General features: G+C 56.1%; 1 protein-coding gene across 2 annotated transcripts in view; it reads right to left on the reverse strand.

Annotated features, from left to right (window-relative positions):
• Positions 1-752: 752 nt before the first annotated feature.
• SRCIN1 (SRC kinase signaling inhibitor 1) overlaps positions 753-26,799 on the reverse strand; it is a gene marked incomplete at both ends in the record, with an annotated part of 68,062 nt that continues 42,015 nt past the window's right edge. For both annotated transcript variants that reach the window (XM_080713307.1, XM_080713306.1), the window contains 13 exons: positions 753-887; positions 5,475-5,621; positions 11,773-11,925; positions 12,494-12,648; positions 14,637-14,871; positions 15,296-15,542; positions 15,812-15,959; positions 16,037-16,167; positions 22,974-23,149; positions 24,159-24,346; positions 24,634-24,677; positions 24,894-24,986; positions 25,909-26,759. In XM_080713307.1, the coding sequence (XP_080569433.1) occupies positions 753-887; positions 5,475-5,621; positions 11,773-11,925; positions 12,494-12,648; positions 14,637-14,871; positions 15,296-15,542; positions 15,812-15,959; positions 16,037-16,167; positions 22,974-23,149; positions 24,159-24,346; positions 24,634-24,677; positions 24,894-24,986; positions 25,909-26,759 (2,703 nt within the window). The remainder of the gene's footprint in view (positions 888-5,474; positions 5,622-11,772; positions 11,926-12,493; positions 12,649-14,636; positions 14,872-15,295; positions 15,543-15,811; positions 15,960-16,036; positions 16,168-22,973; positions 23,150-24,158; positions 24,347-24,633; positions 24,678-24,893; positions 24,987-25,908; positions 26,760-26,799) is intronic.

Raw genomic sequence — 26,799 nt, forward strand, 5'->3', positions numbered from 1 at the left:
CCACCCTCCCTCAGCGCCAGGCCAGCCACCCAGAGGGCCTCCTTCCTCGGCTGGCCCAGTCAACGCTGCGCCCAGGAAGAACCCTCCCACCCCCTTGCACTCAGCCTCCGCCTCCTGGCCTCACACCCAGCCGGGGCCTTGGGCCTTCATCTCTTCTGTCTTGTCCCCCACCCCAGCAGCGTTCAGTCTGGGTGGAGGTTGGGCAGGGAGTGGGGCGTCTCCGGGGCCAGTGGGTGTCTCCCTGGTCCCCAGTCCAGCCGGATGCGGGGTTGGTCCAATGTCCACGCGTTCCTCCAGGAAGGTTCGCAGTAAAGGGAGAGGGCTCTCTCGCCGCTCCAGGGCTCCGTGGCTCAGAGTTTGTTTGGAGAATTCTTGGGGAGTTGGGAGGTGGGGAGGAGGACAGGGAACTTCAGGATGGACTTGGGAGAGAGAGTGGTGAGAGAGAAGAGGAACAGACATGACAGGAAGTGGGCCGAGGAGAGGCCACCGGGACAGGGGGCGAGGGAAGGTGGTGTGTTTGGTTTTTAGTTGTACTGTTTTGTTCTTTAAAAAAAAATAATTAAAAGTGAATTATTTGGGAAAATAAAAAAACCAAAAACACCAATGAGGGATGAGAAGGGAGCGGAAGAGGGCAGCGCCCATGACAGCCCTCCGAGGGTCTTGGAGGACAGGGTGGGGTGGGTGGAGATGAAGGGAGGCTGGGGGAGATGGTGGGAGTGGGGGGACAGGCTGCGGTGGAGGCGCAGGGGCTTCTAGAAGGAGATGGAAGAATTCCTTGCCCCAAAGGAAGTCAATACAGGGATGGAGGTTCTGGAAGCCGAGGGCTTTTCTGAGACTGGGCTTGAGGTCTCATTCGACCCGCTCATCTCTTTAGATGGTTTAGTGGCCTGGAACAAAAACAGGGGTCAGGGGTCAGAGAGCAAAGGAGAGCCTTCGTGCTGGCCCCAGCTGAAGTTCTGAAAAATGGACAACCTCCACAGATCCAAGAGAAAATGAACTGCAAGAGCAAAACACCAGAGGGGCATCTGAGGAGGGGGGTGGGCTCCCTGGGGGTGGGGGGCTCGGCGGGGGCAGAGAGGTGGGGGAGGGGCGCGGGGTTGGACCCAATGGCCCAGAAACCAGAGTGAGGCTTGGTCCACAGTTACTGACAGGAGAGAGAGAAAGCAGCAGACACCGGAGGAGCGAGAGAGACCAGCCCAGGACAGGCAGAGGGGACACGGGAGGGCAGGGGGGGAGGGGGGAAAAGAAGTGAGAGGTTAGCTGGAACAGGGGTGTGGCCCTCCAGAGCGGGAGGCAGGGGGTCAGCAGCCCAGCCCAGGCTTGTCCTGGGCCATACTTTCCTAGAGAACCCCACCACACCCAGCACCCAGCACCCAGCCACCCTCCCAGCCCGGAGGCCGCACTGTAGGGCTCCTCCAGCTCTGAGTGGCCTCTGCTGAAGTGGGGAGAGGGTGCTCCCTGAGGGGCAGGGAGACTGCTCGCCCTCCTCCCCTCCTCCAGCAGGCTCCCTGCATCCCTCCTGGCTTGTGGTTCTAGAGCCACCTGCACCATCCCCAGAGGACACTGACAGGTCCCCAGACACTGACAGGTCTGCACATGCAGGTTCCCAGCCCCCTCCAGAGTGGGTCTGAGGAGGGCTCAGGAAGGTGTGTTTTAAGCAGGTGCCACAGCTGAGTCTGTTGCTTGGTTAACTGGAATCCGCTGGGTTGGGGCCACATAGGCCAGGCTTGCTGTAACTGCTGACCCTCCCAGACTTGTTTAGCTACTAGTGTGATAACTAAACAGACTTGGTTTAAAAACAAAATCGAGCCTGGCGTGGTGGCGCACGCTTGTTATCCCAGTACTTGGGAGGCTGAGACAGGAGGATCTTGTAGGTTAAAAGCCAGCGTGGCTGGCTTGAGAGACCCTGTTTCCAAATTTAAAAAAATATAAAAAACAGGTCTGGGAGTGTAGCCCTAAGGTAGAAGGGCTTCCAGGAACCCCAGTACCACCAGGGGAAAAAAAAAAAAAAAAAGCCAGCCTCAGCTACTGAGTGAGGCTCTCAGCAACTTAGTGAGACCCTGTTTCCAAATAAAACATAAAACAGGTCTGGGCGTGTAGCCTGGAGTTAGCCCCTGGGTTCCACCCCGTTACACACACACACACACACACACACACACACACACACACACACACTGAAAAGGTAAGACTGGATCCTGCGGCACATCCCTAGAAACCTCCCTGAGGTTATTAGGTCCAAGCAGAGTCACTCTGTTCCCCAAGGACTTATGTTATCACCCAGCTGCCGTGTAGGCTCGCCCAGATGCTTTGCAGGGGCTGGGGGGACGCTGGTGTCTCAAGCAAGCCCTGTCCCTGGGCTCCCAGGGAACCACCCTGTTGTGATCACTGGTTCTTCTTCAAAAGCACAGAAATGGCCTGGTACCCAGGGTTTACCACGCTGTCGTTTGCAGCCCACATTTCCCCTTTATGAAAGTCGAAGCAGGAGTGTGGTTTTCTAGCCCTGCCTCGCTTGACCCCACTACTCAAAGGTCCCAGGGCAGCAGCCACAGGATTGTCTGAGTTGCATCTCCAGCATCGGGGCCCAGAGACAAACTGTTCTCAGGGCACCGAGGGCTCTGGCCATCCTGCCCCTCGCCTTGGGCTCAAGCTCCCCTCCCCCCCCTGCCCTGGTCTTTCCCACTTAAACATCTTTCTCACAAAGCAGGGTGGGAGGAAGGGACCTGGCTTTCTCCCTGGTATCTTCACATCTGCCTTGTCCCCCAGCAAAGCACGGGTCCCCTCCTGGCTGTGTGCTTTGTTCTCGACTGGTCTTTCTAGTTAAAAGCCTTTTCTGTTCTTCCTTTTAGCATTTTTCAAGGGCCTTGGTCTGTTCCAAGCTTTGGTCTTTGGAACACCTGACTTCCAGTGTGCGCCGCCCCCAGGGTGACCTGTCCTCACCCAGGTAATGTGCCCCTCCCCCAGGGCCAGCGCAAGGCCTTTAGACAGGGTCACAGGTTACAGGACACCTCATGGAGACCACGTGCGGTCTACACTACTTGTTTCTTGATGTCTTCAAAGGCCATTTTCCCTCCCAGGGGACTCTGGCTGCAGCACCATTGAAGAGTTGTTGTCCTGAAGCTGAAGGGTCCAGTGGGGCCCAGTGACCCATTCAGTGCTGCTCAGAGTTCTCAGGTGACACAGCTGCTCTCCCTGAAGGTTTCTGTCACTTCCGTTTCACCTCTCCTACAAGTCTCAATTTTGCCCAAAAGAGAAAGAAGTTTGTCACCTGTCTGGCAAGGCTCTGTAGTAAAGGCCCTGTTAGAACGGCCCCTTCTCGGAACTGTCCCCCTCCAGATTCCACATCTCCGGCCCCTGCACTTCTGGTCCCTCCGTCTCATCATGGTGGCAGCTCTGAGCTCCAAGTGGCAGAGTCATCCAGGATGGATGCACACGCCTCGACTCCTGTCTGAGGAGCTGGGTGCTTCCCAGGCCCCCCTTCCATACACATACACCTGTAAGTGTGACCTCAGAGCCCTGCCAGATCCTCAACAACTGAGAAGACCCACTTTTTCATTTTCTAATTTATTTTTTGTGGTACTGGGGATGGAACCCAGGGGCTTCTATGAGCTACACCCCCAGCCCTATTTTTTATTCTTTATTTTGAAACAGATTCTCACTGAGTTGCAAAGGGCCTAAGTAGTAGCTGAGGCTGTCCTCGAACCACGATCCTCTTGTCTCAGCCTCCCAAATGCTGGGATTACAAGCGTGTGACACCACACCCAGCAAGACCCACTTTCTTCTTCTTCTTCTTCTTCTTCTTCTTTTTTTTTTTTTTTTTTTTGTGGTACTGAGATTCCTGGAAGCCCTTCTACCTCCGGGGTACACTCCCAGACCTATTTTATACTTTTTTATTTTTGGAAACAGGGTCTCTTAAGCCAGCAGGGCTGGCTTCGAACCAGCGAGATCCTCCTGTCTCTGCCTCCCAAGCACAGGGATTACAAGTGTGCGCCACCACGCGCGGCAAGACCCACTTTCAAAATAAAAAATAAAAAATCTGAGGGTATAGTTCGCAGGTAGAAGGCACCTGGGTTCAATCCCTAGGATGGATGGATGGATGGATGGATGATAGACAGGAGCAGAATCCTGAGAGAGAGAGAGCAGTTAGAGCAGCAGCCGCTGTGCAGACAAGGGGAACTGCCTGCACTTATGAAGGGAGAAGGAGGAGGCCCCTGGGCTCTGGGGGGTACACAGTGCTTCCCAAGAGGGGGTAGCAACTGGAGCAGCCGTAGGCTGAGAGGGGGAGGGACCGTCGGGTCTAGATAGCGAGGACCTCAGCGATCTGGGACACTGGCAGAGGCGGGAATGGTCAACTTGAGCCCAATAGCAGATGAAAAAAGACCAGGTAGAGCCCAAGACCCACCCAAGGGGCCGAGGAACCCGGACATGAAGGCTGGACAGAGAAGAAACATCCAGAAAGGAGCCATGGCGGGCTGATGGAAGGACAGATGCCAAGGAAAGCAGGGTCTATACAGCCCCACAGTGTGTGTGGATGTCTAAGGGCCACTCCTGCAGGGAGGTGGCAGGAGGAGGAAGATGGAGCCCCTGGAATCTTGCCAAGCCTCAGAGTGGGGTGGGAGGGCCAGAGGTGGCTGAGGAGGTATGCAGCTGACCCAGAGCAGAACCCGGCTGGGCTCCAGGGGCAAGGAGTCAGGATGGGGGCATCGGGGGGCATCTACGGCTGGGGCAGCTACTGAAGAGGCTGAAGGTGTGTGCACACGTCCCCAGTGTGGCAGGGAAAGGAGCTGGGGGCGGCCTTGGAGGTGTGTCTGGGGCTGTGAGGAGGAGCGCGGCTGGTGGGGCTGGATGGCCAGTCTCCTTGGGAGTGGGCGGGCAGGCAGGGCCGCGTATTGGGAGGGGCTCAGGATATCTAGGTGCAGCCTGCCTCTGCTACCATTTGCTGTGGACCTCTGGGAACTGCCTTCCTGCTCTGAGCTGTCCCCTCATCTGTAAAGGCGATGGCCTATCTCTAACCTCCTGTCTCTGTGACTAGAACCTTCTGGAAGCCAGACCATCTGAGCAGAACAAGATCATGCTGGCACTCCGAGAGCTTCCCAGGATAGTTACGGAAGGTCTCTCTCAACATCTAGACCAAGCACGGCTCTGCACCCGACCACACCCCATAGGCCAGTGGAGTCGGGAGTCCGCCAGCGCCCCCACTTCGGGGCCAGCACCACACAGATGGAGAGGGGGCCTCTGTCCCTGAGCAGGGCCGCCTGGTGGGGAGCAACCTGAGAACTCATGTTCTAAACCAGATACCCAGACCCAAAGCCCCAGGATGGGTGGAGAAGGGAGACAGTTCCATGGATTTGGGACGCGGGGTCCTGGCAGGGTGGCCTCCTAGGGCAGCAATGAGGGACAGTGGTCACAGGACAGCGGCAGAGCAGAGCTCCTGTGTGGGACCAGGGGCCTGGATGTGCACCCCAGCCCCACCTCACCTGCTGCTGGGCCTGGATCCTCATGTACTCGGCCCTCTGCTTGCTGTGCTTGCCTTTGTCGGGGCTGCCTGCCTGGCCTGGGGCCGCCTTCAGCCGGGAGGCGCCTGGAGTCACCACCTTCATGGGTGGCACACCACCACCTCCGCTCTGCAGGAAGAGATACAGGCTGGAGTTAGAGGGCCCCAGTGGAACCCTAGCCACGGAGGGAGAGTCTCCAGGGCCCGGACCTCCTGGGTGAGGTCTCGAGACCTGGACACCCTTCCTTAGCCACGTGTCCCAGTCCAGGACTCGGGCCAGCTTCCCAGCCTCCCTGCAGGAGGGGGGCAGGGCCCCAGCCTGGGTCCCGACATTCCTGAACAAGAAACTCAGGTGGTTTCCATGAGTGGCCTAGGGGCCATGTGGGGCCCTCCTTGGGAGGCCACTTCTAAAGTAAGGGTCGCCAGCACCATGCCCACTCCCAGTAAGAGGCACCACCCTGGGCCTTGGCTGATGGCAGATGGAACAGGACCCGCAACCCAGCCCCACACCATGCTCCTGATGGGAGGGCAGAGGTGAAATCTCTCCAGAGATGGGCAACCTGGCTCCCCTAAGTCTCCCTCAGGTACCAGACCTGCCCAGCAACGCAAAGAGAAATGACAGAGGCAGAGACAGGCAGAGACAGGCGTGGGGGAGTGGGGACTGGGAAAGGGGAGAGAACTTTATTTGTGGGTTTACAGAAACTGAGAGGAGAGAGAGAGAGAGAGGCCCCACCTGGTCCTGGCCACGGCTGGGAGGGCCGAGTCCTGGGTGGCCTGGCTTCCCGGCCTCCCCTGGCTCTGCCCACAAGCCCCCTGCCTGGCGCAGGTTCCCAGAATGATGGCGAGCTGAGAGAGGGTGGGCAGGAGGAGAGGTGGTTCTGACAGCCCCTCTCCCTCCATTCCCAAGGCCCAGAGACAGGAACAGGAAGGCAGCAGAGGACGGGGTGGGGGGGGGGCTGGCCACCTGGGGGCTGGGGGCTGGGGACCCTGCAGTGGGAGCTGTGCCCATCTTGCTCAGGGTGGCTTCTAGCTCCCGGAGTGTCTCTTCCAGGCTGTCCATCCGCTGGGGGCCGGGGCCCCGCACTGTGCATCCTGGGCTGGCTGCAGGCTGATCTTCACTGCAGGTTTGGGCATCATGTCTGGAGTCCTTGGGGGTCTCCTCTGAGTAGGGCTCAGCCGTGGAGAGCTCCTGAGTCTCACCCTGGACTGGTCCCCAAGGACAGAGGACTCTGGCCCCTTCAGTCTCCTGGCTATCACCTCCCGTGGCCAGTCTCTTCCAGGTCTCCCCATCCATCTCGGGCACCGAGCTATTCCTGGGCCAGGGCGCTTCAGCCTCTGTCGCTAGCAGGGGCTCTAGGTCATCCCAGGCTCGCCGGTTGCTAGCCAGGGTCCGGGGTCTTGGCGTGGGGGCTGTCCGGGCACCTGGTTCTGCAAACCGGGCCTCTGGAGGGGAGGAAGTGTTTGGGGCACAGTCTGTCAAGATGATCTGTGGGATACAGAAGGCCCTGGGACCCAGAGTAGCCTGGGGGGAGAAGAAAAGTGAGGTAGCAAGTGGTCAATGCAAACCAAACCCCAAGCTCAAACGGGATCAGGGATGGGTGAACCCAGCCCCTTCCTCTCTCAGATGGTGAAATTGAGGTAGGGGAGGGTCTTGATTGATGCTCCCTAATAAGTTAGAGGCAAAGTTGAAACCAGAACTCAGGTTTATTTCTACCTCTCTTGACAGTCTTTTTTTTAAGGGGAAGTACTGAGGATTAAACTCAGGGGTGCGCTACCTCTGAGCTACATCCTTCTTTTTGCAGAACTGGGGATGGGACCCAGGGGCATTCTACCTCCCAGCTACACCCCCAGCCCTATTTTTATTCTTTATTTTGAAACAGGGTCTTACTAAGTTGTGAAGGACCTCACTAAGTAGCTGAGGCTGTCTGGGAACTGCGATTCTCCTGCGATCCTCCCAAATGCTGGGATTACATGCATGTGACACCATGCCAAGCTCACCCTTATATCATTCATTCATTCATTCATTCATTCATTCATTCATTCATGTATTTATTTGTACTGAAGATTGAACCCACGGGCATTCTACCTCTGAGCTCCACCCTCAGCCCTTTTTATTTACTTATTTGTTTTTTGCTACTGGGGATTGAACCCAGAGGCATTTTACCTCTAAGCTATACCCCCAGCCCAATTTTATATCTTACATGGAAATAGGGTCTCACTAGGTTGCTGAGAGCCTTGTTAAATTGCCAAGGCTGGCTTTGAACCTGTGATCCTCCTTTCTTGGCTTCCCAAGTACTGGGATTATAAGCATGCACCACCATGCCCAGATTTATTTATTTATTTATTTATTTATTTATTTATTTATTTATTTGTTTATTTATTCACTTATTTTTGCCGATCTGGGGATGGAACCCAGAGGCATTTGACCTCCCAGCTACACCCCCTGCCCAATTTTTTATTCTTTATTTTGAAATAGGGTCTCACTGAGTTGCAGAGGGCCTAAGTAGCTGAGGCTGTCCATGAACCGCGATCCTCTGGTCTCAGCCTCCCAAATGCTGGGATTACAAGTGTGTGCCACCACGCCCAGCTTTTTTTTTTTTTTTTAACTTTAAAACAAGGTCTCCCTAAGTTGCAGGTGGCCTGGCTAAATTGCTGAGGCTGGCCGTGAACCTGCAACCCTCCTGTCTCAGCCTCCCAAGTATTGGGATTACAGGCATGTGCCACCGCACCCAGCTATTTTTCACTTTTTATTTTTATTTATTTTGTGGCCCTGGGAAATTATTTTATTTTTATTTATTTATTTATTGGTAACGAGGATGGGACCCAGGGGCTTTTCTACCTCCAGGCTATACTCCCAGACCTACTTTATACTTTATTTTGAAACAGGGTCTAAGTTGCTGAGAGCCTTACTAAGTAGCTGAGCCTGACTTTGAACCTGTGCTATCCTTCTGTCTTAGCCTCCCAAGAGCTGGGATTACAAGCGTGCGCCACCACGTCCGGCTCAGTGGCCCTGGGAATTTAACCCAAGGGCATTCTACCTCTAAGCTATACCCCCAGCCCTTTTTTATTTTTTAATTAATTATTTATTTATTTTGCTGTACTGGGGATTGAACCCAGGGGAATTCTACCGCTGAATACACCCCTCACCCTATTTTTTAACTCTTTATTTTGAAACAGAGTCTCACTAAGTTTTGGAGGGCCTCACTAAGTAGTTGAGGCTGGCTGTGAGCTTCTGATCCTCGTCTCAGCCTCCCAAGTGCCGGGATTACAAGCATGCACCACCATGTCAGATTTAATCCTTTTTTATTTATTTTGAAACAGAGTCTCGCTAACTTGCGGAGACTGGCCTCAAACCTGCCATCCTCCTGTCTCAGGTTCTCAAGAACTGGGATTACAGGCCTGCTCCACCAGGCCTGGTGGCTGACAGTCATTTGTTTATTTATTTATTTATTTTGCGGTACTGGGGATGGAACTCAGGGGCATTCTGCTGCCGAGCTACACCCCCAGCACTGTTTTTTTACTCTTTATTTTGAAACAGGGTCTCACAGAGTTGCAAAGGGCCTCACTAAGTAGTATCTGAGGCTGTCCTTGAATCATGGTCCTCCTGTCTCAGCCTCCCAAATGTTGGGATTACAAGCGTGCGCCACCATGCCCAGCCAGTCTTTTATTTTCTGGTAAAGATGCCAATTCACATAGAAGCAGGTACATGCTGTTCCTACTGCCCATGTTAAGCCTGGGAGCAGGACTCAGGGTTACGCCCAGGAGTGGCTTACTTATGCAATGGGAAAACAATGATGTAGTGTTGGTGGAAAGGTCTACATGGACACATGCTTAGCACAGCACCTGCAGGCTAAGTGCTCCATGAATATGGGCTGACTTGAGAGACCGAGACCTTCCGCTCTGCCTGCCCAGAGAGCAGAGAGCAGACGTCAGCTTCCAGCCCTCATGTCAGGCCAGGGGCTTTGCAGCGGAAGGGGCAGGGCTCGCTGGCCAGGTTCCTCTGCCTGTAGGCTTCAGTGTGAGCACCCAGTGTGGGCATAGAGAGGCCCTATCACCCCAACCTGAGCAAACCCTGGATTAATTCTAAGCATCAGCCCGTGCCAAGCACGGTCTATATCCCTACGTTTAATGCCTACTATAACCTGTGAAATGACTGCCACTCTCACTGTCTCCACTGCACAGAGGACTAAGGGCGAGGGAGGCACATGACCCACCCACTGCTGCGGACACACAGCTAGTTAGTGACAGAGCCAGGAGTTTGACCCAGGCAGTCTGACTCCAACTCCAGTGCTTTTTCCACTAAAAGGAGCCCTGGGAAAATGTGTGGAGCAGTAGGGACTGCACACCCCCCTCCCAGGAGAACCCACCCAACCCGCCACCTGCTTACCTGGAAGTGGGGTGCAGACTGAGAGGGCAGAGGGGCCACCCCATGTTCGCCTGGCTCCACTGCCCAAAGGCACCTCAGGATGCAGAGGGTCAGCCAGGCACGGGAGGCCAGGGAAGGGCCTGCCCGCCAGGCCCTCAGACGGGCAGGAGCTGGTGCTGAGGGCACAGCCAGCCCAGGAGGTGCCCTCCACACGTCTCACCACCAGCTGGCTCCTCAGACTGCCCCGCACCGCCCCTGCCCAGAAGACAGCACCGCCCACCAGCCGAGGCCTAGTACTCTTCCAGGCAGGAGACCAAAGTGCCGGCAGGCCCCAGCCGGGCCAGACTTCAGGGTGGCTGCCTCGTGGGGCCTGCTGAGGGCCAGGAAGAACCACACAAGGGAGGTGCAAGTGTGTGTGCACCGGAGCTGACCCCTCCCCAGAGCAGAGGCCGCCTGCCCCGTGTGCCCGGGCAGAAGGAGAGACCTCCCTCCCCTCCCGCCTCCCCAGGCACAGTCCCCTGAGGTGCAGACAGTAGGTTCATCCTCCCCCAAATTCCCAAGAAAGAATAAAGAGGAAGTAAGTGCGGCAGGGCAGCAGCAAGAACTAAAGTTAGAGAGAAGGAAGAACTTCCCAGTGCTGAAAGAGAACCAGCAGTGAGGAAAGGCGTGGCTTTCTTCTGCTCCAAGCTCCAGGGGGCAAGAGGGCTATGGGCGAGCCGTGCCCCTGGAGTGCCCTGGTCTCTGCGGTGCCAGGCATAGAGTCTAGTGGGAAAAGCAGAGCCCCTCCCCGGCACAAGCAGCAGAGCAGGGCATGGGGAGAAGACAGGCCAGGGCTGAGACAAGGCCAGGGCTCTGAGTTGGATGCTTCAGTCGTCTTCTAAGCAAGGTCCAAACTCCAGTCTTGGCTCAAGGCTCTGGGCTGGGCCTATACTGGGGCTACAAACTGGAACAAGATACCCAGGCTGGGGGGAAGCCCCCGAGAGGGGGACACACTCAGGATCCGGCTCCCCAGGCTGCTGGGGTCTCTGGGAAGCCCCACCAGGGGCCCTCAGGTAAGGAGAGTTATGCGCTGTCCTCGCGTGGGGAGGGGCGGGTCCACGTGAAGCTGGGGCTGTGGCGGGAGGTGCTGGTGGCTGGCATTTTAGCAGGTTAGCGTGAGAGGTGAGGAGAGGCGGCTGTGGAGGCACAGGCAGAGAGAGCCGTGAGAAGTGGGTGGCCCGTTACCTTCCATGTGGGGCCCAGGGCTGAGCCCCCGGGGGACCCCAGGTCCTGGGGGGACGACAAGGTGGGGATCGGCTGGCGGCGGGGCGTGGGGGGGAGGGAAGACACTGAACTTCTTTCAAACACCTGAGGAGCAGAAGGTGGGGGCAGGTTTGGAGGAGGGGGCCCCCAGGAAGGACGGGAGCGCTGCTGCCAATGGCCCAGGCACCCGTGGGAACAGTGGCCAGGATGGCATGGACCCAGGCCAGCCTCGCCCCTAGGTCCCTCACTGGGGTCACCATGGTCACCATGGTCACTAGCAGGTGCTGGCTGCTGGGGTGCCAGGCACCTGGGCAGGCAAGATGGGGTGAAGGGCTGAAAACCCTGGAGTGCAGGGGCTTGGGTCACATGGGTGGTACAAGGTCTCTGCCCTCTGTCCCCAGAACACTCAGCTGTGGGTCCCACAGCACCAACTGTCCCCGGAACGCTCCAGCATCTCAGAATACGTGGGTGGGGGGCTTTCAGAGTATGTGGGTCTTGGGGTACTCAGGGAGTCTCAGAGACAATTAAAAAACCGAAACCTGCAAGGTGGGACTTAAGACTCTCCCACTTTGCAGTACAGAAAAAGTGGAGGCAAAAAGGGTGGGGCCCTGGGGCCGGCCTGGGAGGGACCAGGCTGGCTGAGGCCTCAGAGGCCGGGCGCACCCTGACCCACCTCCAGCTCAGCGATGATACGGTCCTCGTCGTCCTCGTCCTTGATGGCAGAGGCCATGATGGGCGGCGTGGAGGCGGGGCGTGCCACCTCGGACACAGCCCTGCGCAGCTTCACCTGGGGCTTCTGCACCTCCAGCTCCTCAGACTCTGCTTTCTACAAGGCCCAGACTCCCATCAAGACCAGGCTCCACCCCCTTCCAGCACCAGCTCCCCCACAAGCCTGTCAATTCTATAGTATTTGATTTATTTGAGACTGGAGATTGAACCCAGAGCATTCTACCGCCGAGCTACACCCCCTAATAATTTTTTTTTGAAACAGGGTCTTGCTAAGTTGATGAACATCTTGCCAAGTTTCTGAGGCTGGCCTTGAACCTGAGACCCTCTTGACTCAGCCTCCCAAGTACTGGAATTACAAGCATGTGCCATGATGCCCAGGCCTCACTGATTCTAGACCATCTCCCACTGACCCCAGCTCCATCCACATCTGCCTCTTCCTCTGTCCCCTGCCAGGAACCCCCCCCCCCCAGCAGGCAGGGGCCTGAGGTGGAATCAGAACACATACTCATACTGGGGATCCCACACTACAAGTCCAGCATCCCACTGACCACCCCATCTTTTCTCCCACAGCCTCTGACAGCAGGCCCCCTCTTACTCCTACCCCCAGGTCATCTCGGGCTTCCCTAACTCAACCCCCAGGGGCCCCTGCCTACTGAGGGCTGTACCTTGATGAAGGCCGAGTCCTTCTTGCTGGTGACCACCACCTCTCCCGTGCGCGTGGTGGTCAGGCCGTGGGAGGATGGGAAGCTCCGGCGGGGCGGGGGCGGTGGGGGCGACTTGGAGGGCTTCTCTGTGCGGTACCGGGGCACTGTCAGTTCATCTGCAGGCGGCCAGGGCACTGGGGTCAGCGCACTGCATCTGACTGCAAGTGCTTAATAAACCCTGCTTGCTCCTCCAGGGAGGACCACAAGGAGTGGGCCTGGAAAGCTGGGCAGGGGGCGTCTGTGGGATTGCTCCTCCACTTACTTCCCAAATGTCCCCAGGCCATTCCGTACCCCCCCCCACCGTGATTCTTCCCACTCTAACCCCTCCATCCTCAAAGTGCAGCCTGGGCCAGCAGCACTGGCAACACCTAGATTGTCAGGGCTGTCCCCAGGCTGCTAAAGCACAACAGGCAAACCCTTTAACAAACCCTGGATGATTCTTTTTTTTTTCTTTCTTTCTTTTTTTTTTGGTGGTACTGGGGGTGGAACCCAGAGTCCTTCTACCTCCGGGCTATACTCCCAGACCTATTTTATATTTTATTTAGAAACAGGGTCTCACTAAGTAGCTGAGGCTGGCTTCGAACCTGTGCGATCCTCTTGCCTCAGCCTCCCAAGCGCGGGATTACTAGCGTGCGCCACCATGCCTGGCCTAACCCTGGGTGATTCTCACGCAGCATATTCTCAGCACATAGAGTTTGAGAAGCACGACTCAAACACATAGAGTTCTCAAACACATACATTCTCAAACACAAACATTCTCCAACACACAGAGTTTGAGAAGCATTACTCCAATGTCTCCGCCCCCCAGCCCCTGCTAGGGCTCTGAGCTCCATCTTTTCTTCCCTGGGGCCTGGCCCCGCCCACCAGGCTCCCCCTTCACTGGATTCCTCCTCCAGCCCTGTTTCCAGGGCAACCCGCTAACAGGTCACTCACACCAAAGGAGTCCCCTGTCTTTGATCCTCCAGTGGCTCCCATCACCCCAAACTAGCCAAGCTCCTTAGCCCGGCACTCTGCACCTGCCACTCTTTCAGCCAGCGCTCTGCTGTTACTCTCCAGCTTGGATCCTGCTCCAGCAACTCCTCGGGACTCCGGGAAGCCCTCCTGGCCTCCCAAGGCCACGCCAGTCTGCACAGCTCCGGGCTGCACTTAGACGGGCTGCACTTAGACCCTGCCTTCTCCTTCAGGTTTACATAAGGCCTGGGACAAACCACTTAACCATTCTGAATCTTAGTGTCCTCTGTTAAGTGAGAATAATGACTGGATCTGTCTCTTGAGGTTAAATTATAAGGCTTTACACACAGAAAACAGTTGGAGCAGTGTTTAAACATGAATGCTAGCATTGCTCGACCACTAAATGCTGAACTCCTTAAAAGCAAGCACCCACTCATCTCCATCTCCCCAGCACCCAGCACACAGTAGGTGCTTAATAAATATGCACAAGCCAGGTGTGGTGGTGCACGCTTGTAATCCCAGCATTTGGGAGGCCGAGACAGGAGGATCACAGTTCGAGAACAGCCTCAGCTACTACTTAGTGAGGCCCTTTGCAACTCAGTGAAACCCTGTTTCAAAATAAAGAATAAAAACTCGGGCTGGGAGTGTAGCTTGGAGGTAGAACGCCCCTGGATTCCAGCCCCAGTACTACACACACACACACACACACACACACACACACACACACACACACAGAGGAATGAATAAATGAATGGGTGACCACTCTAGTTCTGACCCCTGCTACCGGCTGGAGAGCACAGGTGGGGTGGGGGGACTGATCCGTTGATCAGCTCTGCCCCCACCCAGAACAGCCGGCTCACAGGCCACGGCAGGTGCTCGGTCTGGTCTAGACAGCAGGCCATCACTCAGCCCACGCTTACTCATCCTCCCTGCGTGGGTCTCTCAGCAGCTCCCAGGGCAGCAGAGTCCAGCATGACCTGTCCTTCTGAGCTTTGGTATCCCCTCAGTGGGCCAAGGGCTGGCTGCTGATGACGAGTGCCCTCTTCTCTGACAGCCCAACCCCCACGGGGATCACCCCCAGCACCTCCCCATCAGCCCAGAGCCCTGAGGACTTCCGAACTCTGGGCTCCTCACCAGCCCTCTGGCCCCATACCTGAACCCCTCCTCCCGCTGGGCTCCGTTCGAGGGGCTGCCTTCTGGCCATGGGGTGCCTTGGGGGGCTTGTGGTCCGGGGTGGGGGCCGGGCCCGGGGGGACCTTGCTGGCACAGTCCAGGTCAGGGATGGCCTTGAGCAGTTCTGCCTGTGTTTCCTCCAACAGCCGATTGATGTCCTTGGCGCTGTACTGGGTCAGGGCTGCCCGCTTCTCCTCCCAGTCCCGCTCGGCAGCCTGGAAAGGAAGGGCCGCGTGTCAGGACCCACCATGCCATGCCCTTCCTGGAGAGGACAGCCTGCTCCAAGATCTCCAGGGCTCAGCCCCTTCCTGTAGCTACACATACAAGAGACAGACATGAGCCTCCTGTTGCTCCAGCCCCCAGGAGCCCTCAGCCTTTTCCTGGGGTGTCACATGCTAACGGCAGATGCCAGGAATGCCACCTTCCTTATATAGTATGTTCTTAAGCCTGTTTCTGGACATTGAGCACATAGCCTAGTCTGATGCTAGCACTACACTGCTTCAAGTATTAACACTGTATAATATTTTCTGTCTAGAAGGACTGATGTCACCCTCCTTAGGCTTTTCAGACTTCCATTATGGGACTGCCCCCATGTTGAGCGGTTCCCACTCGCCCGCAGCCCAGGCCCGGCCCCAGCACCTCAACAGACACGGTCTTGTCCATGCTTCTTTTGCCAGGAGTGTCCAGGCCTTTGGTGGGGTTGCCCCCTTTGGGGGTGAGGGGGGCTCCCTCTGCCGGCCCGCTCAGCTCATGCAGGTTCAGCGGAGGGCTGGGAGGTGGCATTTCAAAGTCCAGGCCCTTGCTGAAGTCCGTCTCTGCGGTCACCTTCTTGGGGGACTGACTCAGGAGGTTGTTGGGGGGTGGCCACACACCCTCATCCACTTGCCTGGGGATGGGAGAGTTAGGAGCGGCTGTGAGGCCTGGGGGTAGAGGCCCCCTCGGAGGGAACCCACCGGCGGGAGGCAGGAGAGTTGGAGGAGAGCCGGCAGGGTCTGGGGAGGGGCCACCACCGCAGCGTGGGAAAGCCAAGTCTACCGCACGCGAGGGGCCATGGGTCGGGCTTGGTGCAGCTCTAGTCGGCACACCAGCAGCCTGCGAGGGAGTCGGGCTAGGACTCAGGTGGTCCTACGGATCTGGGTCCAGGGAGAGAATGACCTGCGGATCTGGGCTAGCGTGTCTGTGACCCCGCGGCAGCGCTTGAGCAGCCCGTCCAGGCGCTGCGGCTCCTCCTTCAGGAACTTCACGGCCTCCACCTCCACGCGCAGCACTACCCGCATCTTGCTCTGCAGGCCTGGGAAGTGAGCTGTGGGGACAGCAGGAGTGAGCTGGGAGGGAGGGAGGGAGCACGGCAGGCCCCACACTGGGCCGGCACGGGCTCACCTTTGAGCTCGGTCAGCGTCTCCCCGAGCTGCTTCAGCACCAGGGCCTTCTCCTCCAACTCGGGGCCGGGCACCAGCCGGTGGTTGTGGGACACGTCTCTTTGGATCTTCTCCACTGACTTCTCCAGGTCACTGCAGCCACAGAGAGACCCTCTCAGCCCCTCTGGCCCCAGCCCAGCCCCCTGAAATTGGGCAGCTGGAAAGAAATCAGGCCACGAGTCAGATCAAAATTAAAAACCATCCATCAGGCCACATGTCCAAGTGAAACTAGAAATGCCACATGTCAGAGATGAGGAGACATCTGGAGTGACCCCAGGAAGGTGCCCTGGGTCCCCCTCGGGAGCTCCCATCTCCAGCAACATCAGCCCAAGTCGACCTCCGTATAATTTGCGGCCTCTGATTCCCATCTTGCCAAGGAAGCCTTTCAGAGAACTGAAGACAGCCCCTCTGAAGAGTCTGGGGGACACTGCCGTACCCATCTACCTTTTGTCAAGTGATCTAGCCACTCAGCCTCTTTCCTTGAGGAACCTTGAAAACCTTTAGGTTTTTAGTTGGTTTATACTGAGCTCAAATCATTTCAGACCCACATCTTTCTTTTTTTGGTGGTACTGGAGATTGAACCCCAGGGGGCTTTCTATCTCTGAGCTAGACCCCCCAGCCCTATTTTAATGTTTATTTTGAAACAAAATCTCAGTAAATTGTGGAGGGACTAATCTGCTGAGGCTGTCCTTGAACCTGCGATCCTCCTGTCTCAGCCTCCCAGGTACTGGGATCACAAGCATGAGCCACTACACCCAGCTTTATTTTGTTTTGAAACAGGTTCTCACTATTTGCTGAGAGTCTAGCTAAGTTGCTGAAGCTGATCTTGAACCTGTGATTCTCTTGTCTCAGCCTCCCAAAAACTGGGATTACAGGTCTGTAACACCCTGTCCAGCTAAGACCCACTTCTTGTATTGAACCTTAAACAGATCCACTATCCTGAGACTAAAATCCAAATTCCACAATGCAGGCAAGAAGAGTATGCAGGAAGTAACTAAAAATCTTGGCTCCCAAGTCAACAAGCTCCAAGCTCCAGTCCCAGCTGTGCCTTCCCAGCAGTGATCTTGGGCGTGTTACCTAATATCTCCGACACTCGATCTTCTCATCCATGAAACGGGGCAGGCAAGAGTCGTGGGCCATCATGAGCATGAAAGGAACTAGTGTGGACTGGCTGGTTCCCGGGAGCTGCTCTTGTCTTCCTGCTGGCTAAATCCCCAGCCCCATCCAGCTTGCATCCGTTCAGGCTGCTCAGAACTTCCCTGAAGTCCTTGCATATACTGCCTTTTCTGGCTTTTGATAATGTCACATTCTCTGCTTAGAATATCACACACACACACACACACACACACACACACACACACACACACACACGCTAATTTCTTGTTTCCTGGGTTATACAACCTTCTGCACCACTAGCCCCAGGCAGGTAAGAACTATGTCTTCTATATTCATCTCCAATTCCCAGCACCTGGCACGGTGCCTGGTGCAGTGATGTCTGGTAAATAATTGTGGAATGAATGAATAAGTGAGGAAAAGAATAGCTACGGGCAGGTCACCTCGATTCTGTGTCCGAGCCACTGACATCCCTGACCCACATGCGGGACTTTATATACATTCCTGTCAAAGTCCATCTGTTGGATTTTAGCTCAACAATCCAGATGCAAACAACTTCCAAGTCTCAGTTCTACCATCCAACAGATTTGCTCACCCTTAAAGCTCTGAGTCATCAGCAGATTTTATCAGCAAGCCTTGTACATCTTCATCCAAAGAGCCCATGAAAAGATGGACCAGGATGGAGCCATGGGGAAATCTTATGACTCAACACTGTTATTTAAAGAGCTATCTTAGGCTGGCGTGGTGGCACACACTTGTAATCTCAGTACTTGGGAAGCTGAGACAGAAAGACTGTAGGTTCAAGGACAGCCTCAGCATCTAGTGAGACTTTCATCAACCTAGTGAGACCCTGTTTCCAAATAAAAATAGAGTTGGGGGTGTAGCTTGGAGGTAGAATGCTCCTGGGCTCAATCCCCAGTACCACAAAAAAAAAAAAAAAGAAAAGAGCTATTTTAGGCATGGTGGCACATGCTTGTAATCCCAATACTTAGGAGGCTGAGACAGGAGGATCACAGGTTCCCAGCCAGCCTCAGCAACTTAATGAGGGCCTCTGCAACTTAGTGAGACCCTGTTTCAAAATAGAATATAAAGGCAGGGCGTGGTGGCGCACACTTTTAATCCCTGCTCTTGGGAGGCTGAGACAGGAGGATTGCACAGGTTCGAAGCCAGCCTCAGCTACTCAGTGAGGTTCTCAGCAACTTAGTGAGACCCTGTTTCCAAATAAAATATAAAAAAGGTCTGGGAGTATAGCCCGGAGGTAGAAAGCCTCTGGGTTCCACCCCCAGTACCACAAAACACACACACACACACACACACACACACACACACACACACACACACACATATTATATAATAGAGCTGGGGGGTAGCTCAAAAGTAGAATGCCCTTGGGTTTAATCTCCAATACCACAATCAATCAATCAACCAACCAATCAATAGCTATCTTGTATTGATTACTTACTGCTTAATACTGTATGCCAGGTGCTACATTTAGCCCTTGATGTTCCTTATTTATTTACTTACTTATTTATTTATTTTCAGTACTGGGGATGAAACTCAGGGCCCTTCTACCTTTGAGCTACACCTCCAGCCCTATTTTTTTATTCTTTATTTTGAAGCAGGGTCTCACTGAGTTGCAAAGGGCCTCACTAAGCAGCTGAGGCCATCTATGAACTGAGATCCCCGTCTCAGTCTCCCGAATGCTGGGATTACAAGCGTGCACCGTTACACTTGGTTAATGTTCCTTATTTTAACCTCAAAACAAATCCCAGAGGTAAAAATTGTTATTACCTTTGGTTTACACATGGACAATGGTTTAGATACTAGACTGTATTTCCCAGCCTCCCTTGCAATAGGAAGAGGTCATTTGACTGAGGTCAGCCCACTGAGATTAAAAAAATAGGAGAGGTATAGGCCACTTCCAGACCTGGGCCGTGGAAACCTCCCATGCAAGCTCCTCCATGCCTTTTTCCTTTCTTTCTTTCATTCATTCATTTATTTTGCGGTACTGGGGATGGAATCTAGGGGCATTCTACCTCCGAGCTACACCCCCAGCCCAATTTTTAATTTGAAACAGGGTCTCACTGAGTTGCAGAGGGCCTCACTAAGTAGCTGAGGCTGGCTGTGAACCTCGATCCTCCTGTAATGCTGGGATTACAAGTGTGTGCCACCACGCCCGGCTCCCTTTTTCCTTTCTGGTTGGTTGGAAAGACCATTATCTTCTGGCTGATCCCAGAAGGCACATGTTGAACACCGCAGAACCTCCATGAGCCTGGGTCCCTGAGTGACTGCATGGAGGAGAAATCCCTGACAGCCCAGCCAATATTGTTCCCTGAGAAAGAAAGCTCTGTTTATTACTTTTGAGCCATTATTCAGTTTGGGGGCTTATCTGTTATAGCAGCTACCCTAATAAGCCATCCTAACTAAGGTGGATTTTTGTTTTGTTTTGTTTTGTTGGCAGTACTGGGGATAAAACCCAGGAGCATTCTATCTCCAAGCTACATCCCCAGCCCTATCTTTTATTCTTTATTTTGAAACAAGGTCTCACTAAGTTGCAGAGGGCCTCACTAAATAGCTGAGGCTGGCCACAAACCAGAGATTCTCCTATCTCAGCTTCCCAAGTACGGGGTTACAAGCTTGCGCCACCACGCCTGGTTCTAAGGCTTTGACATTGAAAAAAAAGAGGCTCAGAGATGAACTAGTCCAAGATCATACAACAGTTCTGTGGCAAAGCAACATCCACTCATGTCTCAATTCAACCAGTAGTTGTGCTGCTACACTGGGCTAATGTCACCCATGGTTAACCTGCTGTCCTACCCAGCACTCCTCCACTACATTTCCCCTGCATGTGAGCATGGCATCTGACTGGGTTCAACTGGGACCAGTTTTGTCAAATAATCACTCCCAAGTCAGGTGTGGTGGTGCATGCCTGTAATCTCAGTACCTGGGGAGCTGAGACAGGAGGATCACGGGTTTGAGGACAGTGTCAGCAAGTAGTAGGACTTTCATTAACCTAGTTAGACCCTGTTTCAAAAATAAAAATAAAATAGGGCTGGGGGTGTAGCTCAGAGGTAAAAGGCCCCTGGATTCAGTCCCCAGTAAAACACAAACACACATGTTTGTGTTTGGGGACACACACACACACACACACACACACACACACACACACAGAGTTATACCCAAACATCACTCTGAGAGAGAAGACACCCTTATTTAGTGGAGGACTCAGGAAAGCCTTCCAGAGGACATAACACTGCAATCAGGGGAAATGACAAGTTCCCTCCAGGCTCAGTCAGTGCCTTGATTTTCTCGTCATCCAATCTGCCAAAGGTTTGGAGTCCTTAACTTGGGCATGCCCTGCCAATGAGTCCCAGATCAGCTGGACTAAGCATTGGATTAAGAAGTGGCTGCGGGCGGGGCGTGGTAGTGCACGTGTGTTATTCCAGCACTCACGAGGCTGAGACAAGAGGATAGCATTGCCAAGAGACCCTCAGCTACTTAGTGAGGCCCTTTGCAACTCAATGAGACCTTGTTTCAAAATAAAGAATTAAAAATAGGGCTGGGAGTGTAGTTTGGAGATATAATGCCCCTGGGTTCCATCCCCAGTACTGCAAAAAAGAAGAAGAAGAAGAAGAAGAAGAAGAAGAAGAAGAAGAAGAAGAAGAAGAAGAAGAAGAAGAAGAAGAAGAAGAGTCGTCGTCTGAGGGCAGGGGTGGGGATAGCTCAGTGGTACAGTCCTCACCTAGGATGCTCAGGGCCCTGGGTTCAAGACCCAGCACTACAATGAAAACAGAAGTGGCTGAGCTTTCCAGATCCACCTTTTCTGCTGGAAGGACCCAGAGCCAAAGGTTAGGACAGAACCAGTTAAATAATTTTCAGGGCCTAGTATAAAATGAGAATTTTGTCCCTCGTTCAAAATTATTAAGAATTTCAAGATTCTAACAGTAGAACATTAAACGAAGGACATGGCCCTTCTGAACACAGAGCCCCACATAACTGCAGAGTTGCACCTCCAGTGCCAGGCCAGGAGGAGCCAGGTGCTGGGAGCCAACGGGTCTCAACCAGCAGACTGCCTGCCCCACAGGGCAGTGTCCAGGCAGAGCTCAAGTGCCTGGCCAGACTGACGAGTGAGCGAGCCAAGCTGAGACACAGAGCCGCCTCAACTGTGCAGCAAAATGAAGCAAGAGCGAGGGCGCAGGGGCTGCAGCCACAGGCCAGGTGGGATGGCAGCGCTGGCACCGGGAGGCTGTGGGAGCTGGGCAGGGAGGGCCTTCAAGACCAGGTCAGAGCCACCACAGGGCTGCCATATGGGCCGGCCCCTGCATCACCCCCAAGAGGCAGACACCCCATCTCAGAAGGATGGAGAATCCTTCCAGAGCAGATTTTCAGGTCCTAGACAGCTGTCTGAGTAGTGAGTTTGATATGGGGAAGAGCGGGACGTCTGTTCTCTGGAGAATAGAGGCCCCCAGGAAGCCGAAGACCAGACACTCATAATGACCAATGTCTAAGCCCAGCCTTTCATCCCTTTCGCCTCCGTGCTTTTATATTTCCTTTAATTTTCTTTTAATGTCTCAGTAAAGTTCCTTTTGAAAATCCGGACCCAGCTCCTCTGTACTGAATAGAAAGAGGAGGAAAGGACAGGGAAGCGGGGTAAACAGAGTTCCCTGGGGTGGGGGATGGCAGCTGCTGGTCAGCCAGGAGACCAGGCTGGAGCTGTCCCTAGGCCATCACACCCAGAGTGATGGCCTGCCCGCCACGGGCTCATTTCCACATGGGTGGCCCCTGACTTCAGCTCAGCCACATAGCACTATGGGAATCCATGCCTGTCCCTTGCTAAATATGCATAGACCACCAGGCAGTGTGGGCCCCAAGGTGAGAAATGATCCTTCTGACTCAGTGAGGCAGCCGGGCTCCTGCGAGCAGCCCTCCTGGCTCCTGGGCACCCCTGAGTACAACCCAATCCCTTTCCAGAAATGACTCAAAAATCTTAACACTGAACACAGACGAAGACATGGAGGCACAGAGGGGAGGAGCCGCCCTGATCACACAGCCCCTCAGTGCTGGAGGGGGGCCCCAAGTCCCTTAGTGCTCTGTTCCACCAAGAGGGGGGCCTTTGCCTTCGACTCAGTAACAGGAGAGAAAGCTGCAGGGGGTGGGGTGCTGAACGGACAGCAAAAGACAGCCTCTCCTTTCAAAGATGTCAGACAATGAGAACCGAGGCCAGACAGAAGACATTTGCTAAATTTGGGTTGGAGACTGTCTTCTGTTAACCCTGCCATGGCTAAGCATTTGGAGCAGGATATTCTCTGTCCCTTCTAAAACACAGAACCTGACGTCAGCTGCACCCAGAAGGGAGAAGGGTTTTCCTTGCTAAACCTGGCCTCAGGGATTGAGGAATTAGAAATGCTGGCCACGGGGGCTGGTCAACACCAAGCTGCAGCAGGGCCAGCACCTGGACACTCCACTTGAATGCTCTACCCTAGGGTCAATTTGCACGGGTCACAGGCCAGGAAGAAAGTAGACAGGGGGCAGAGGGAAATCGGGCGGCAGACCACAGGGCGCCAAACTGGATGATTAGCAAACGCAGGCAGCGAGCCAGAAATAAATCAGGAATTATGCCAGCGGATGAAAGGTTTGTGGGTCACAGGGAAACCAGGGCACACGCGAAGATGCAATCAGGCTTCAGAACAGGCCGAAGGGAAGTAGCTGCGCCTCGCAGGGCACCCGGCTGCGGACCCCGGGCCGCGCCCCCACCCTCCCTCCCTCCGCGGCGGGCCCGGCCTCACTTGAGCTGCTGGGTGATGAGCTCCTCGTCGTTGAGGTAGCGCAGCCGCTCCTCCTCCACCAGGGTGCGCTGTCGCTGCAGCGGGTCCTCCTGCCGCCGCGCCGCCTCCGACACGCGCATGCTCAGCTCCGCCTCCGTGCGCTTCAGCAGCGCGCGCACCGACTCCTGGTTCTGAAGCTGCGGGCCAAGGATGAACGCGCGGGCTGGGGTGGGAGGGAGACGAGGCGCGCAGACGGGAAGGGCCGGGCCAAAGCGTGCCGGGGGCAACCCTGAGCGGGACAGGCTCCACAAGAGACCCAGCTGGTATACTGGCTGTGGCCGCAAACCTCCGCGAAGGCGACCGGGGCCGGGGGAGGTTCTGGGGAGAATCGAGGCAGGAGATCGGGATGGGGATCGTGCAGAAGATGCAGCCGCCGGGCTGTGGCCGTGAGCAGCAGCAAAAGGGTGGGACGATGGGTGGGGGGTGGGGGCAAGTTGAAATTCTGGGTGACTGTAGAGGCAAGAAGATTGGGATGGGAGTCTGTAGGTTCGGGGGGGGGGGTTCTGTGTAGGGCCCTGGCCACAGTGCAGCTGTGCGGCTGTGGCTTCGCACACTCCGGAATTAGGACGGGCCTGGCCCGAAGGACTCCAGCGCTGGGGTTGATAGTTTTTATGGCTGAGACGAGAAGACCAAGCTAACGGCCCAACCCAGTTCCAAGCCCGAAAGATGGGGGTGGGCCAGATCTCTCCGTGGCCCAGATGGCAAACTCGCTGCCCCTCCCCAGCCTGTCTCTGCTCGTTACCCTCGCTTGATGGACCAAGGGCCCTCTTGAGCAGGCACAGCGATGCCAGGCTCCTGACAGGTGCAGCCATCTGCCGGGCAGGGCAGGACTGACTGTCCGAGCTCAAGAAGGGGGAGCTGAGGGGACTAGGAAGAGGAGCGCAGTGCTGGAAGGAACTGGAACTGCCCCGAGAGATATGGATGGGTAGGGATGGACTTGGGTTCCAGGGAAGGAAAAGAAGGGCTCAGTGAGGGGGTGCCAAGGGTCATGGAGGAAGCAGAAGGGAAGGAGAAAGGGTTCAGAGCGCGACGGCACCAGTGAGCAGCTGGGGGTTCCGCGGAGTCTCCGTGGGGGGAGGGGGAGGCAGTGGGGGTGGGACTGGACTTGGGAGAAGTTGTTGGGGCGAGTTTGCGTGCGGGTGATACCTGGAGCTTTCGCAACTGCTGCAGCTGGCCGCGCAGGTCGCTGGCGCTGTTCTGCAGGCCACGCAGGTGCAGCTGCATCTGCAGCCGGCTGACCGCAGTGGACTGTCCTGCAGGGGTGCCGCTGGCGGATGGCGGGGGAGGGCCGGACACCGGGGTGGCCCCGCTGCTGCGGCTGCCAGACCCACATGCTGCGAGGGCCCGGAGGATGGGAGAAAGGGGACAGAAAGTGAGGCTGGGAGGGCTTGATTCTTCCCACCCCTGACCCTCACATGGTCCCGACGCCTTTCCCTAAGTGAAGGTCAGCCCTAAGAGTGGGAGCAAAGGGTCAGGGTATTGACATCTTGGACTAAGATGACCACGAATTTATCCACTGAAGGCCCAGTGATGTAGCTTTTTTGATCCCTACTTTCCAGATTAGTGGACTGAGGCTCAGAGAGGACAAAGCCCTGTGGGAGAGGAGGTGAGGGCCACTCACGTGCTGAGGGGGTGGCTGCGCCATTGGAACCTTCAATCTTCTCACTGTGGCACAGGAAAAAGACGGTGGTAACCAGGAGCTCCAGGCCAGCCCCAGATTACCAAAGCTGAGCAGGATCTCAGATGTCATCTCCTCTGGCTCCCTTAGGCTAGAGTCCCAGACAAGGGAAGGGACTCGCTGGCAGAGTGCCTGGTGCCCCTTGCCCCTTCTTCATGCCCCAACCCCAGGCTCTGGCAGTGGCATCAGGAGAGGGGCCTCACCTGGGGGTCTCAGGCTCGGAGCCTCGCAGCAGGGCACTCTGCACCAGGCCTGTGAGACTGGCAATCTGCTTCTCCATGGCCTCCATGCGCTCCCTGGGGAGGAAGGTGGTCTGAGCAACACTTCCTTTGAGCGCGGGGTTCCTCTTACCCAGCCCCCCCTCCATTCTTAAAATTGGTAACCAGGGAAAACACCATTCCCTCCCAGGCTGCCAGGACACAATCAAAGGGACCCAGCTGCTCACTGCATCTCTCACCACCCTGCAGGCCCTCACCCTGACCTCCCCATGCTTGGTCTGTGTCCCCATGCCTTTCTGCCTCTCCTCTGAAGCCATCCCAAAGTCCCAGTAGCCTTTTGGAATCCCCCCACAGCCCCTAAGGGAAGTGCAAGGATTTTTTAGTGTGCGTCCCCACTAGACCAAAGCAGGAACTGGGTCTGCCCAACTTAGTATCAACAGGCACACAGGCCCAAGAGAGCTGTGAGAAGCTGGGGTTTCTCACCTATCAGCAGCGCTGCCTGGGGCAGAGGTTACCTCCCACCCTGGCTACCTCCTCCAGCCCTGCACCCACAGGAGGGCACTGAGCCATGTACCAGGCAGTTTCTCTCTCCATCTCTATTTCTTACCAGCACCCCCCTCCCTAGTGGACTTCAGCTGACCCTGTGCTGGACAGCTCTCATGGTTGCAAATTCTGTGTCCCAGCTGCAAACGCAGTAAAAAGGGCTGGTTTAGCCCTTTACAGTTTGGGTAAATAGGTTCAGGGAACAAATGCAAACGCAGGTGTCCAGCGTCGTCTTCTGGCACCCTCCCGCCCACCATTTAAGACCAGGGAAATGCCCTGCCCACGTCTCCAGTGCCCTTCCTGCCACGTTCAAAATGCTCTGGACACCCTCTCGAGGTCACTCCAGGTCTTCTGCAAAGGACTCTGGGATCTGAGTCCAGGAAACACTCCCGCCCTGTCCTCTGGGGCGACTGCTCTCCCCACCCACCGCCGGGCCCTGCAAGCGTCCATCCCTCACCTGGTCTCTGTATCCTTGGCTGGTACTGGGGGGCCGAACCCGACAAGCGAGCGCTCCCCAGGCCCGGGGAAGAGCTCGGGAGGGGGGGCTCCGGCCGTCGAGGAGCCCGCGGTGCTGCGGGTCTTGCCCCCGGGACTCTCGGCAAAGACCGACGAGGAGCCCGAGTCTTTGCGGAAGGACTGGCGCACGGGCGAGCCGCGGCTGGGCGGCCCCGAGTAGGGGCTGTGCGGCGGCGGCGGGCCCCCGGGCGGCGCTGTCACGTCGGCCAGCTTCTGCGGAGACGAGGGCGGCAGGCGGAAGCCGTAGCCGTCGCTGTAGAGCGGGCCGCCGCCCGCCGCCTTGTACAGCGAGTCCTCCAGGTCGGACTGCAGCGCGGCGGCCGAGTAGGTGCTGAGCGAGCGCACCGAGCCGCGCTTGTACAGGCCGCCGGCGCCCGGGTAGGCGAACGGGTCCCCGGCGGCCGCGGCCAGGCTCAGGCGGCCCTCGTGCAGCAGCCCGTAGGGGTCGGCGTAGAGACCCTCGCCCTTCACCAGCACCATGCCGCCCGCCTTGCTCGCCAGGTCCTCGTCCGGCTTCACGTCGCGCCGCTCCAGGATGGCGCTGGGGCTCGGGCTGACGCCCTGGGCGGCCGGGGCTCCCCCCAGCCGCTCCGCCGCATGGTGCACCGGGCTGCCGGCGTAGGAGGGCGGGCGCCCCCCGGCATAGGAGAGGCGCGAGCGCGACGGCGAGCCCGACGGCAGCCCCGACGGCAGCCCGGGCGGGGGTGAGCTGGATGCCAGATGCGGTGCTGGCGACAGGTTGTTCAGGCGCCGCGTGGGAGACGACTCTCGCGATGCGTACACCATCTCTCTCTGCGCAGAAGACAGCCCCGGAATCCCACGGAGCTGGTCA

The sequence above is a fragment of the Muscardinus avellanarius genome, assembly GCF_963383645.1.
Source record: "Muscardinus avellanarius genome assembly, chromosome: 16".
Taxonomy (NCBI): domain Eukaryota; kingdom Metazoa; phylum Chordata; class Mammalia; order Rodentia; family Gliridae; genus Muscardinus; species Muscardinus avellanarius.